General features: G+C 47.5%; 1 protein-coding gene across 5 annotated transcripts in view; it reads left to right on the forward strand.

Moving 5' to 3' along the window:
• Positions 1 to 8883: 8883 nt before the first annotated feature.
• Positions 8884 to 15257, forward strand: part of GOLIM4 (golgi integral membrane protein 4) — a 69249-nt gene continuing 62875 nt past the window's right edge. For 2 of the 5 annotated variants that reach the window (XM_030575859.1, XM_030575860.1), the window contains exons 1-2: positions 8884 to 9004; positions 9942 to 10179. In XM_030575859.1, the coding sequence (XP_030431719.1) occupies positions 9993 to 10179 (187 nt within the window). In that variant the 5' untranslated portion in view covers positions 8884 to 9004; positions 9942 to 9992. Of the gene's footprint in view, positions 9005 to 9841; positions 10180 to 15257 lie in introns of those variants that run through there. The other 3 variants (XM_030575857.1, XM_030575858.1, XM_030575856.1) reach the window with 3 other exon arrangements.

Below are 15257 nucleotides of genomic sequence, written 5' to 3' on the forward strand. Positions count from 1 at the left end.
CTTTACCTGTTTCTGGTCTGTGAAGAACTCTAGTGGAAAAAGCCTAACAGAACAGTTAATTAATGTTGGAAATGAGAATAAAGGCCAAGACTATGACAATGGTGCAAACATCAAAGGAAGAAACAGTGGTGTCCAGGCAAGGATCCTTGTGCTGAATCCAAAGATTTCTTCATGCCTTGTGGCTGGCCATTCCCTCAACCTGGTGTGTCAGATGCAGCACCATCTTCTTTATATTCACCATCTCTCTTCAGAGTACTGCAAAGGATATAAATCCAGTTTTCAGCATCAGGTATCAGGTGGAAGATCCTCATGGACAATGTTACAAATCTGACTATGAAGCTGCTAAGTGACACTTGCTGAGAGAGATGCATTGACAGCATAAGGCCAGTGAGGTATCAAGTGACTGAGGTTTATGACACCCGGATGGAACTGGGCAAGTAAAGTCAAGGCCAGAATCCAACACGAGGCACAAAGCCTGGCAAATCAGATCCCTGACTTCAAATTTCTGGTCTCAATTGTGGTTTGGAATGATAGCCTGTTCCAAGTAAATGTTGTAAGCAAGGCATTACAAACTCAGGTGTTGGACATTGTGACTGCTACTTCCTCGATTTCATTGTGGCCTACAGAGACACCGATTTGAACATGCCATCACTGCTACCAAATAAATGGTGGAAAACTTAGGAGTTGAGCCTGTCTTCAAGGAAACTTGTTTACACTGGAAGAAGAGACAGTTTGGTTACAAAGGCAGAGATGAGGTGAAGCTTGAAAGGAAAATTCAAGAGGGAGGTTTTTTGCTCGCTCATTGACACTGCTCAAATGTCCATCAAAGAAAGGTTCAGACAAATGAAGCACCACGAAAATACTTGGGGTTTTGTATGACCTTCGTAAGCTGCCAACAGGCAGGAAAACACTCTTGAACAATTGTACGGATCTTCACTGGACGCTGATGCATGGGGAATGTTTGGATGTCAATGATAAAGACCCTATGTCGACTTGGACAACATCTGTCACATTTTGCCTCACAGGAAGCACTCTCCACACCGAGTTCTCCAATTCATTCATGATGCAGAGCTGAAGGACAGTTTTCCTAATGTGTGGATAGTTTTGAGGCTTCTGCTCATGTTGCTAGTCATAGTTGCAAATGGTGAGTGCAGCTTTTCGAAATTCAGGCTCAGTAAAACATATCTTTGATTGATGATGGCTCATGAGAGGCTGACATCATCTGCTATTTCATCACTGCAAATACCATTGGCCAGTCTTTGGAGTTCTCTGACCTTGTGCTTCAGTTCACAAGGGCAAAGGGAAGAAAAGTGACCTTTTGAACTAAAGGACTAGGGTTAACATTCTAAGGTTCTCACCTACTGTAATGCTATTTAATACTAGTCCACCCAACGTTGATGCACAGTTAAATTTCTTGATGTTAATACATTTCAGTTACTCTTAAAATTAAAAAGTTTCTATAAGCTTAGAAGAAATGATTTTTTATTTGCTTATATATGGCATGAATAAATACAGATTTACAGATTCTAGCATGCAAATTTATCATTTTATATGACCGAGATAAATTGTGCATGCAAATCATACATCAAAATAATAAAATGGGCTAATGCAATAAAAATATGGTATTACAAATTTAACAAATGAAGTGGGGGGCGCTGAAGACGCACCTCACCTTGAGTGCCATTTGGTTTAGGGCCAGCCCTGGCTGTATCTCATTAATTATGTTAATAAGATGTTTTATGCCTAGCTACAAAAATAATTGGGGAATCGAGCTTAGAAAAACTGACATTAAGAGAGTGAATGAAACCAGAAGAGAATCACTGTTCATGGAAGAATAATAGAGATAGTTAAAAAAATAAAAATGAGCAAACAAACAGGGTGCGTCACATTGTGCAGTCTCAAAGCACACCCCCTAAGGCACTGCAGGCACCCTGCCTTCAGTTCCTTCCTGTTTTCTTCAATAACTCATTCACAGCCCCGAGTACTTAAAGCAATATTTCTCTCTTGGGTCCTTAAAGCAATATTTCCCTCTTGGGTTCTTACAGAATACAATCACTTTTGGTCCTTCAAACGCAAACCCTTCCCCCTTGGAGCTTCCAATTCACCTTTGTTCCAAGGCTTTGGGTTTCCCGTTCCCCACCAACTCCTTCTAAGACAGGTTGCTGTGCGAATCCCAGCATGTGGCCTCTCTGCTGAAGCTCTCTCACACATCTCTGCCTGTCCAGGTCCCTGGGGCCCATTCCCCTTCGATCAGGGTCCCAACAGCTCTTCTTCTTGGGGCTGGGTTGTGATCCAGGCAGGCTTCCCTAGCCCATCAGTCTCCATTCTTGTTCCCATCCCACAGAGCCTCTTTCCTGCAGTTCTCTTTTCCAGGCTATCTGTCCCCCATTCCCTCAGTCAACTGACAGCTGAGTTTTATCATGTTCAGCAGCCTGATAAACACCTGCCCCCCATTTCCAGCTGATCTGCTAATCACTTGCACAACTGTTTCCTTAAATCGCCCACTTCATGGAAGGATTGTCTGGCCCTGTGCCCCATTGCCCCTTGAAGGGGACACACCACCCTGTTACCATGTGCTATTGTTTATATTTTGTATTGGTGCACAGTACTATGCACTCAACTGAGTGAGACAAATAAATATTAATATATTTAATCTAATGGTTTCTATTGAATTCAGTCGGAAGAGAAGTACATCTCTTAGTGGAGTAACAATAAGCAAAATGATAACTTAGTACAGGAAAGTATTACAGCATTTCAAATAGAAGTCTGGGGGACCTGGGCCTCAGCTATTCCCACATTGTAAAATGATGGCGTTTGCACAGGGATTTGGGCTTGATTCCCTCTGCCTCCCCACAGGGTCCTGGTCCCAGAGAGCTTGCTGGCCTAAGTCAGACAAAACTTTTGTAGATGGAAGGAGGTTTGGTTCTCTGCGGTTTTCTACTTTCAAAAGATGCTGGTCAAGGATCAGTGCCACTGGAGCTCGTGGCCTTATTTAAATGCTAGAAATAGATTTTGGAAACATTGCACTGACAGACAAGAGCACATCCATAAACATAAAAGCTCTTGTCACAATAAAACATGCCCAGCCCCTCCCCCCCGGAGTCCCCTAGGTAAGCACCAGCGTTGTATATTGCTAACAGTTATATATGCATGGGAAAGGATTTTGGGAAGGGTTGAAGGTCTAAGTGTGGAATGAAAGATTCCTTTGCAGATTGCGAGAGGCCGAAGGTGGAGGAAGGGGGAAAGGAAGATAAGGAACGAATCTGCCGCTCAAGGCCAATGCACACAAACAAGCTCCCTGCTGCCAAACAGCCAAAAGCCTGTGGGAGAGGAGAGCTGAACCAGACAGACCTGAAGGGGATTGCAAAATGAGAAAAATTGCAAAGGCCAGTGAGTGGAAGAACAACAGTCTCACGACCCTGAAGCCAGTGTGTTTTGGGGAACCTAAAGAAGTCACAAGAGGCCGGTTTGGACTGGTACAGAAAGCGCGGGAGACGAGAATCGCTGGACGAAAATGGCCCCAGAAGAACCCAGGGCTTAAAACCCTTCCGAGAGCTGAAGCAAGTTAGAAATCAACAGCGGACCCTAGACGGCCTGTGCACAGGACAGAACTCCTGTCTACCCTTCCCCTCTTCTTCTTACGTTACATCTAGGCTTGGCCAGCCTTGGGTTGTGCGTGTGTGAATATGAAAGTGGGTTAGGGCTCAGGTGCTAACACTTTCTTCCTTCCCTTGAGTGATGTGGGGAGCATCCAGCACTCATCGCTGTTATTTGGTTAATAAAGCTTTAAACTTAGTCACTTTGTGTGCTCCTTCATCTCCTCCCCTAAAAATCCTGTGGCCTCAGTCTGATCACTTGAAGCCCCAGGCAGATTGGTAACATAAATCTGTCACACTCTCTGAATGAAAATTAATTAAGGGTCTGATATGTCCAGGTGCTGACCTCTATTAGAAGCAAGTCAACAAAAGCCAAGGGTACTCAACACCTCTGAAAGTGGTCAGTGCCTGCAGGAATGGGCCCTAGTCCTTAGAATCTCTGTAATAAACAATGACCTTTACAGTATGGGTATACTCAGGGCAGATCCTCAGTATATAATTGTAGTGCTACAGAGTGGCCTCCCACTGACCCAGAGGGGGAGAGGGCACTCACAGAGCCACAGGAAGTCAGTGAGTGGGATAGGAAGTACAAAAGGCGGATCTGCAAGCTCAGCTGGGCTGCAGTTGCTGAAGGAGTCAGACACCTCCCGCCTGTTCCTGAACTGGGAGACTGCCACGGACCCTGGTGGCACTGACGACTGGCCAACGTTGCTGGAGCCACTCACTGACCAAGCTGAGGAGGAGTTGCGAGGACTACCACTGGCCTTCTACCTAGACAATGCAGAGGACCTCTTACAAACCCAGGCATGCCCCTAGGGGGAGATAGGAAGTAGCTCAGGGGAACTAGACAACTGTCTAGTTGAGAGCAGGACTGTGACTAGGTCAGTGTGTTCTGGGAGGATCCCTGCTGACCCAGTGGCGGACCCCTCCACCACTGCTAGGGCCCTGGGCTGGGATGCAGTGGAGTTGGGCAGGCCCTCATCCCTCTGGTGGCAGTACTCCCCCTCCATAGGCCAGAGGGCCTACATCCACCTATAATCCACCGAGTGAGAACACTAGGCTCAACCCTGCCGGAGCTCCTCTAGACTGTGTGTGGGTGCTCTACCCTGGCCTGAGTGCGGAGGACTTGTTGCCCCATCCTAAGGGCTTGGGTTCCGAACTGTTGGTTTGCTGCTTGACCCTGAGTGCAGGTCCAAGACCCAGACTCCGGACCTCCCTACCCTGATGAAGGGCTCAGGCTATTAACTGTTTATTTGCCACTTGCCCCTGAGTATAGGTCTAAGGCAGTGGTCCCCAACGTGGTGCCCGAGGGCACCCACCGGGGCATTTAAGTGCGCCCACCTAGTGCCAGCAGGGGAGAGAAGCCGTGGCCCTGCTCCTGCCAGGGATAGAGAACTCAGGCTGTGAGCGTGGTGTTCTCTGTTCCCAGCAGGCGCGGGGCCCACCTAGTGCCCAGCAGGGGAGACAAGCCGCGGTCCCGCACCTGACGGGGACAGAGAACTCCAGGGCTGCAGGCTGTGGGCGCCGGTGTTCTTGGTCCCTGGCAGGTGCGGGGCCATGGCTTAAGCCAGAGAGAAGCCATGGCCCCACACCTGCCAGGGACAAAGAATTCTGGGACTGCAGGTGCCGGTGTTCTCTGTGCTCGTGGTTTCTCTCCTGCTTCTCTCTTCTCTCTGGATTCATATATGATGTTATATTAAATATGATGTTTTTCATATTATTTAATGTACAAATACAAAATAAGCCTTGAAAAACTGTTGGCGCCCATCACACTCTTCTGAAAACATGAATGTGCTACTGGCCAGAAAAAAATTGGGGACCACTGGTCTAAGCCACTGCCCTTAACTGCCCTGATTGCAGGCTAGGAACCCTGACTGCCTGTCACACTACCGACCAGAGCTACAGGCCAAGAGTGACACAACTTATTCCCCAACTGTGAGCAATGCCACGTGACGTAGTGAGGTGAAGTGGCTTCCCACTGACCCAGAGGCGGAGGGACTATCGTTAACCCACTACACTAATATCAAAAAGGTTTATTTATAAAATGGTGATTGTTAAAATTGACTAAAGGAATCAAATATGCACAATAATTGCAAAGTTCTTGGTTCTGGCTTGTAGCAGTGATAGGGTAAACTGCTGGCTTGTTAAGTCTCTGGTTGCTTCCAAATAACTGGAAGGTCCTCAGTCCCTTGGTTAGAATGCTCCCATTAGTATAAGTTCATAGTCCAGAGATTTGTGCAGGAAAGAGACAAAATGGCGATGTTTCCAGCGCCTTTTATAGCTTCTGCCAAGTGAATGGAAACCCATTGTTCTCACTGTGGAAAATTACAGGCAACAAGATGGTGTTTGGAGTCATACGGGCAAGTCTTGTGTCCATGCATGATTTGCTTAGTCATAACAGAATCCATTACCCATACTCCAGTTAGAATGTTCACAGGAAAATTAATTATGTGTAGATAGGCATCTTCCATTGTGAGTTATATGTTCTTTGATGGGCCATTCAGCTTGAATAGTTCCTTCATAATGTGCTGACTAAACACCTTATTGGTGTTTCCACATGAACAAACATTTGAAACACAGGTACTGTTAATATTCATAACTTCAGATACAAAAATGGTACATGCATACAAACAGCATAATCACATTCAGCAAATCATAATATTTCCATAGACACCTTATTTGACATACTTTGTACAAGATTTGCTGCAATTATCTAACTAGTGGTTTGAACATTAGCCTGCTAAACCCAGGGTTCTAAATTCAATCCTTGAGAGGGCCATTTAGGGATCTGGGGCAAAAATCTGTCTGGGGATTGGTCCTGCTCTGAGCAGGGGGTTGGACTAGATGACCTCCTGAGGTCCCTCCCAACCCTGATATTCTATGATTCTAACAGTAGTAGCAACAATGATCTACATGGTCATATTGTAATCAGATAACGTCACAGTACCCTTCCTCCATTTCAGCGTAACTATTCTTGGAGTAAGGTAACGCTCAAGGTGAGTAAGGGTGGCAGAATCAGGCTCACAGGTGCCACAGCAGAAACAAACAAAGGCCAAATATAAAGCTACAGAAAGAAATCTGAATCCAAAAACGATGTCAGGGTCAGTTCAAAAGGAGTCTTCCGACAAATCATTTGGGAAAGGGGAAGCGCATTAAAAGAGATGGGAAAAGTTCTTGAATAAGAACCCAATTCTCCTATGTAATCTTCAAAGTCCAGCATTGTGATGTTGCTGTACACTTCAGGGTAAAGGATTGAGCCAGCCATTCAACCTATGGGGACATTGCGGCCTGGGTCTGTGAGATGCTGAAGCACTCCTGTGAAGGGCATTTGCCGCACATCTCCTATGTGAAATCCATGGGATTTAAAGATACCCAGGACCTCAAAAGGAATCCACTACCTGGTGTCCAGGCCTTGATGACCAGCATTTCCAAAACTCTGGGTGCAGGCCTTGATCATGCAAGGTGTTGAGCACTTCCTAACAGTTGCTGAGAGCCCAGTAAGGCTGGCAACACCCCTACTGAGGTACTCGGAGAGTTTAAGAGGATCAGCCCCTTAGCCATCATGTTAATAGGATGGCTGAATGGGTAGCTGGGACTAGTCTGTAACTGTGGTTTATAGCCGTGTTGATCAACCTTTTTGATATCCAGAACGAGCTTGCTGCCTTTCTAAACTGTGTCAAGGAGAGCTCAGAGACCAGCGCTAGTCCACATACCCGTCATTGAGAAACACTTGTTTATAGTATATCCAGCACCTAGCTTATGTCTGTTCCAGGCAATAGAAGAACAGACTCCTACAGTATGAGAGAATTTTAAAAATAAAAATATTCAAAAGAAATGCTTTTAAAATCATATTAAGCTGCTTCTTCATCACACATTGCTCCCTCCCTGATCCGCTGTGTTCCTCCTACTCGGCTCCCTGTCCAGCTCTGCTTTGCTCCCTGTACCCACCACCTTCATTCTGCTTTAGGAGCACTATGGGTCTTTGGGTAGAGTAGAGTCTCAGCGAGGCAAAGGGCAGAAGCTTCTTTGGGGCTTCACTTTCCCAGTAAGCACATGCTGACACTCTGCCCACATTCCTGTGGGCTCCAGCACAAGTTCCAACTTGAAATTGTGCTGAAGCAAATAGGGCACCCAGCACGTTTGCTGGAACCTACAAAAACATCTACATATGCAGCTGGAACTGACACACACAGTACATCCATGTATGAGGCTGGAACCTCCACACACATGCTACGTCTGTCTATGCAGCTGGAACACAGACACACATGCTACGTCTGTCTATGCAGCTGGAACACACACACACAAAACATCTGTGGGTATTCACCCACGAAAGCTCATGCTCCAAAACGTCTGTTAGTCTATAAGGTGCTACAGGACTCTTTGCTGCTTTTACAGATCCAGACTAACACGGCTACCCCTCTGATACTTGGCAGCTAGAACTGACACACACAATACATCTATGTATGTCGCTGGAACCTACATACACACTCTGCGTCTGTCTATGCAGCTGGAACACACTCACACCCACAAAATGTCTGTATAGACAGCTGGAACCTGCACACACAGATCTATGTATGCAGCTGGAACTGACACACACAATACAACCATGTATGTCGCTGGAACCTACACACACACACAAAATAAATCTGTGTATGCAGCTGGAACCTACACCCACCTCCATGTATGCAGCTGGCACACACACACAAACACACACACATTACATCTATGTATGCAGCTGGAACCTGCACATCCAGGACCTGGAAAGTAGATACAGCAGGAATGTGCAAAGCAGTATGTAGTTGGAACGTACACACACACCATTCCTTTCTGCAGATGGAGTGTACAACACTCCAACCTTCACAAACTGTCCTCTGTTGCCACATGCACACACTACAGGTGTGCACAGCTGGAAAGCACACATGCGCAGCCCAGATGTGTCCATAGTTGGATTGTACAACATGAAACCCTGCAGCTGAAAAGTGTGTGGGCACACACACAATCTGTGCGCACAGCTAGGAGCTACCCACACCGAGTCTATTTCCACAGCACAGCAGGAGTGTACACACACCCCCACTCCCCGCTTGTGTCCCGAGCTGGAATGTGTCTACACGTACACTTCGTGTCTGGCAGCCGGCAGCTACACACACAGCACTCGTGCGCGTACATGCCTCTCCCAGCTCTCCAGCGTCCTGTCTTCCGAGGGGCGGCGATCCCGGACTGGAGAAGGCGGGGAGAGGGAAGGAGAGCGCCCCGCGGCCCGGACGGACACAGCGGGCACCCAATGCGTACAGACACTGCTCCCGAAGGGAGGGGAGTGGGCAGAGGCTGGGCCCAATGAGGCAGCGCCCGGAGCGGGACTTCCTTCGGGGATTCCACTGCAGCGAGCAGCCGAGGAGCGGAGGTGACACGTAAGTTAAGGCTGGAAGGTGGCCAGGGAACGCAGGGAAGCTTCCTTTGTTTCCCGTTCAGGTGGCTGCAGAGTAAGATGGGCAGGAGGGGAGGGAGCTGGTTAACAGAGACCCCCCCCCGCAAAGCAGGCAGGAGGGGAGGGAGCTGATGCACAGAAACACCCCCTTTTAGAGCGGGCAGGAGGGGAGGGAGCTGATGCACAGAAACACCCCCCCCCTTTAGAGCGGGCAGGAGGGGAGGGAGCTGATGCACAGAAACACCCCCCCCCCCCTTTAGAGCGAGCAGGAGGGGAGTGAGCTGATGCACAGACCCGCCCCCCCGGAGCGGGCAGGAGGGGAGGGAGCTGATGCACAGAGACCCCCCCCCCCTTAGAGCGGGCAGAGGGGAGGGAGCTGACAGAGAAACACGCTCGCCCTCTGACCGTCTCCCAAAGCAACCCCGGCAGGAGAGCAGGGGAGCTGCTATACAGAGTCCCCCTACTCCAGCCCCCACAGACACGCTGGTACCCTGGGCTGGAGCACTGCAGCGCACCCCCAGCCCCACCGTCCCCAAGTCCCGCAGGTAGGATGGCAGGGACCGGGGAGCTGCTGTGTAAAGCCATCCTCCAGCACGCGCGCAGTCACCCCAGCAGATGAGCTGCTGCCCCCACCTCTCCCCGCTCTGGAGTAAGGCAGGCGGGGGGCAGGAAGCTGCTCTCTGGAGCAGAGACCTCCTCCCCCATCCATCCCCCGGCGGTCACCGAGCCCCCTCCCGCGGCAGAGAGCCCCCGGGCTGCAGCACGCTCGGGCGCCCGCAGCCACGCGTGCTGGCCGGCCTGCAGCGAGCTCCCGGGTTTCAGGGCAGTAGCAGTGGGAGGGAGCTGAACTAAGCGCTCAGGGTCCCCTCCTCCCGGCTCTGTCCCTTGGTGCCCAATGCTGCCTCCTCCTCCTCCTCCAGCTGCTGCTAAACCGCCTGGGGTGGGGGGGCTCCGGGACCCGAGGAGGGACTATGGGCAACGGGATGTGCTCCCGAAAACAGAAGCGGATTTTCCAGACCTTTTTGCTCCTGACCATCGCGTTCGGCTTCCTCTACGGGGCCGTGCTGTACTACGAGTTACAGAGCCAGCTGAGGAAAGCCGAGGCAGTGGCACTCAAGTACCAGCAGCACCAAGAGTCGCTTTCAGCCCAGCTACAAGGTAATGCTGCTTGCAGTGACCTCTGTAGGGGACTCAAAAACCCTGCCCTTTCCCAGTGGCTCCTGAATGCTCTGTCCCCCGGCCCATGAGAGCCCTGGGCTGCAGCTCCCTAACGGCTCACCAAGTTTACTGCCCTCCCCAGACACCAGGTTTTGCTAACTATATGCCAGAGTGTTTCCTTTCGTACCAGTGTCCCTATAACCAAGTGTCCCTGAACAGGGCCCACAAGGGGTGTGGGAGCTGGTACAAATTACCAGAGCCCGGCCATCTGGAAGGGGGCCCGAGGCCCTGTTTAGCCAGTCCACTCTTGCTGGGGGGCCTGAAATTCTTTTTTCACTAGAGGCCCAAACCTGCTCTCAGTGGCCCTGTCCCTGAAATCCTGGCTCCACTGAAGTCAATGGGAGTTTCTCCACTGACTCTGATGGGATCAGGATTTGCCCTGTCTCTTAATCCTCAGGATCCCAAGGCACTTTACAATCTCCTAATTTAAAAGGAACACTCCCAGCATCCTCCTGTTTTTATTCATCCAGCAACACAAAAACACTTCTTACACAGTTACTTTTGCCAGTTACTTTAAGTTGTCTTGTCTGTTTTATTCTGAATCTGCTGACATGAGATTCAGCTGTGAGATTATGTGGTGGGTGTGCATTACACCTGTCATGCAGCTACACCAGGAGAGGAATATTTTAATAATAATAATAGGTATATTTCTGTAGAACATCCTTACAGGGTTTTTTTTTTTAATAAAGATTTCTTAATAAGCTTGTGGGGCTCTGAATTTCTTGGCTCAAAGTACCACATTTTTAAAAGTGCCCATCCATCCTGTGCATCAGTTTTAGGATGTCCCAGACTGAGCTACTTTGTACCTGATGTTGAGAACTTGCAGTTCCCATTTACTTCAGCACTTCTGAAAATTAGGTGCAAGGTGTCAAATTTATGCATGAAACATCAGTTCAGCGGGAGGTGTGGGTCCTCAGTACCACTGAGCCTCCAGCCCTACTGGTTTCAAGTCAGGCACATATAAATCTGTGGCTGTTCCTGAAAACTTTGGCCCTACTGTTTATATTTCCTTTCAAAAACTTTTAAAAGTGGCTAGAAAATGAATATTGATCATGTTATGTTAATTAAACATCCAATCATATTACATCAATATGTAGGATGAATACTATAGATTTGTTAATGCAGCCTTTACACAGTAGCAGGATTGGGCTCACAGTCTATTTAATCTCAAGAGAATGAGTTATTGAACATGTTTAGCTATGGTCTAAAACGGGTGGGCAAACTTTTTGGCCCAAGGGCCACATTGGGGTTCCAAACTGTATGGAGGGCCGGATAGGGAAGGCTGGAGACAGCCTAGCCACCGCCCCATATCTGACCCCCTCCCACTTCCCACCCTCTGAGTGCCCCCCTCAGAACCCCCAACGCCCTGCTCCTTGTCCCCTGACCACTCCCTCCCAGGACCCCCACCCCTAACCACCCCTGGATCCCCACCTCCTAGCCAACCCCCCTGTTCCCAGTCCCCTGACCGCTCCGACCCCTATCCACACCCCCACCCCTTGACAGGCCTCCATGCCTATCCAACCCCCCTCTCCCTCCCCGGTTTCCTGTCCCCTGACCACCCCCCTACAGAACCTCCCCCCTATCCAATCATCCCTTGTTCCCTGTCCCCTGACTGCCCCCTGGGACTCCCTGCCCCTTATCCAATCCCCAGGCCCTGGCCCCCTTACTATGCCACTCTGGCAGCCGCGCCACCCGGCCGGAGCCAGGCACACTGCCGCACTGCCCTGTAGGAGTGTGCAGCCCCGAGCGCTGCCCAGAGTGCTGCCCACACAGCGGTGTAGCTGTGGGGGAAGAGGGATAGTGGGAGAGGGGCTGGAGGCTAGCCTCCCCTGCCAGGAGCTCAGGGGCCGGGCAGGACGGTCCTGCGGGCTGTAGTTTGCCCACTTTTGGTCTAAAACCATCACTACTTAGTTTTATGACCTCGTATTGAAATACTATAATGCCATGGGAATTTTTTGACAGAATCTTCACTCTAGTGACCAAGGATGTATAAACATTTGGCTGAGAGATGGGTATGCGGCAGATGGCTAAAGGGTTCCTTTAGCTAGTTTGCATTTTTGCCAACACTACTTGAAGAGGAAAGAGAGAAACAGGAACAGCTGTTGCCTACCGAAATAAAAATTTAGTAAGTTTTCTGCTGCTCTCACTAAATTGAAGAAAAGCAGAACACACTGCCCAAATAAAGGAGAAGGAATCTATAGATGGTAGTCATTGGGGCTGATTTATAAACAACTACTTTCTAAACATTATGTTGAGGACCATTTTCCTATCAAAATAAACAAATACATAAAAGCATAATAAGACAGAAGAACTCAATTAAAGGGTCATGATCATGCAGCATTTTATGTTATATCCCTCTTACCTTTGATTACTTTTAATTTATTATTGAACAATTAAAATATGAAAGAAAAATCAAATATCAATTATTTTGATTTATAATGTGTTTTTTAAAGAAGCACTTATCCTGGATGCTGGGAGCTGTTGCCAACATATCTACTATGTAGATAAGATTTCCTGCTGAAAGATGCCCTGTTTGGCACTAATAAATCTTTTACTACAAAATACATATGAACGCTTCGTACAGAAAAATGAAGAGACCATCAGTTTAGAAAACACACAAATAGGATTTTTTTGGCTTACTATTTTTACACCTAAGACTAATAGAAATGAAAGAGATTGGAAAAAAAGAGTTTACTCCACCCACTGTCCCAGCCCACCCATTTTCTCTATCATATGCATTTTACAGTCCTTAGAGCCTGACTCTGTACTTCCTTGCATCTTCTTTAGTCATTTCTAGGGCCCTATCAAATTCACGGCTGTGAAAAATGCATCATGGACCATGAAATCTGGTCTTTTACATGCTTTTACCCTATACCATACTGATTTCACAGGGGATACCAGTTTCTCAGATTTGGGGTCCTGACCCAAAAGGGGGTTGCTGGGGGTCACAAGGTTATTTTAGAGGGGATCATGGTATTGCCACCCTTATTTCTGTGCTATCTTCAGACAGCCAGGAAGCGGCAGCTGTTGGCCGGGCACCTAGCTCTGAAGGCAGCGCCCCGCCAGCAGCAGCACAGAAGTAAGGATAGCAATACTATACCATGCCACCCTTACTTCTGCGCTGCTGCCTTCAGAGCTAGGCAGCTGGAGAGTGTCAGCTGCTGCCTGAGGGCCCAGCTCTGCAAGCAGCAGTGCAGAAGTAAGAGTTGCAATACCATACCATGCCATCTTTACTTCTGCACTGCTGCTGCTGGCAGCTGCTCTGCCTTCAGAGCTGGGCTCCCAGCCAGCAGCTGCTGTTCTCCAGCTGCCTAGCTCTGAAGGCAGCACCACAGCTATCAGCACCACAAAAGTAAGGGTAGCAGTACCAGAACTCCTCCTACAATAACCTTGTGACCCTGGCACAACTCCTTTTTGGGTCCGGACCCCTACAATTACAACACGGTTGTTGTATAACAAATTTCAGATTTAAATAGCTGAAATAATGAAAAGCCTATCACCATGAGATTGACCAAATGGAATGTAAATTTGGTAGAGCCCTAGCTATTTCCACTTACAAAGAGTGAGTGTACGATGCTACCACTTGTGCAAATGTGTGGAGAATTCTGATTTGGTGCTATTTTATGACCTCTTAGCACAAATATAAACAACTACACAAACTGGAGAATCCGGTCTTTTGTTTATAGTCCATTTCCCCTGTTGTTAGTGTGGGTCTTTCACAAACCAACAGAGGAGAAGAAAATATTTTTAAAGGAACGTATGCTTTGAACAAAACAAACATATTGGCAGAGAAACTCAAGGGCAGTTTCCATATCTGACCATACTTTGAACTTTTATTTTTAAGTGACTTAGATTCTTAAATTGACAGTATCCTTTTAAAAAGCTGGTGATTACAAATATTTACTTTCCTAGGTTTCCTTTCTTTGGAGCTCTTTGTAATGTAAAAAGTCCCAGTTCCTCTTGTGGAAGAGTGCTAATTACTTTAATGCTAAAAATAAATAAGAATCCATTGCCAATGGCAAAGACTTTTGATTTAGAATAAATAAACCTAAATGCTTGGCTTTGTAGAAACACTTGCCTTTGAATTATTTCATTCACTATTTTTAATTGGTGAGATAATTGAGAAGATTATTCTTATTAGAACAGCAACAAAATCTATAGTTAGTATTCCCATGTTTCCTTTGGCATAATCAGTTGTTCTCTAAGGATATGGGTGCTGTTGTTGTGATCATTTTGGAAGTATAAGTATGCTGAAATACTCTAAACAGAAGCTAGTGAGGGGGTAAGAAGGGATTGCAAGCCCAAACTGGGTCCAGAAGACATACATTGCATTTGATTCAGAAAAAAAGGTTGGGTTGGGTTGGGTTGGGTTGGGTGGAGGTGGTGGCAGCAGCAGGAGAGAGAGATCAAGATAAGATTCAGTGGAAGGGTGATGGATTGGCTGGTGACTTTTAGTTTTAAATATATGGGAGGATCCTCTTCTGGGAAAAAAATTCAAAGCAGAGCCCTATCTTCTTTCTTGCTTACATGCCACTCCTTTACTTTTAATATTTACATAGCTTTTCCAGCTTTCCTACTTAGGTCAGGCAATATCGGCCTTTCTTATCGTGTTTGCCAGTTCCTGATACCTGAATGAACTCTTAGTAAATGGATTCAAAGGTCCGAAGGGACCACTGGAGTCATCTAGTCTGACCTCCTGTATGGCAACGGCTGAAGAGCTTCTCCAGAATAATTCCTAGAGCAGATCTTTTTGAAAAACATCCAATCTTGGTTTAAAAATTGACAGTGATAGAAAAATTAAGCATTATTTCTTGCCTTTGGCTGATAGGGTACTATTTTCAGAAGTTTGATCCATGTTCTGTCTTTTAGGTTTCTGACTTTCCTAATCTAAATTCAGCCTTGGTTCAAGTGAATGTAACTTTTTTGAGGTCAGTGGAACTGCATTTGCTTATACCAGGGCTAATTTAGCACCTAGTCTGGTGCTTGTGCCTTTTCTCTGCTTCAGGCCTTTAATTTAA

The sequence above is a fragment of the Gopherus evgoodei genome, chromosome 9 (genome assembly GCF_007399415.2).
Source record: "Gopherus evgoodei ecotype Sinaloan lineage chromosome 9, rGopEvg1_v1.p, whole genome shotgun sequence".
Taxonomy (NCBI): Eukaryota; Metazoa; Chordata; order Testudines; family Testudinidae; genus Gopherus; species Gopherus evgoodei.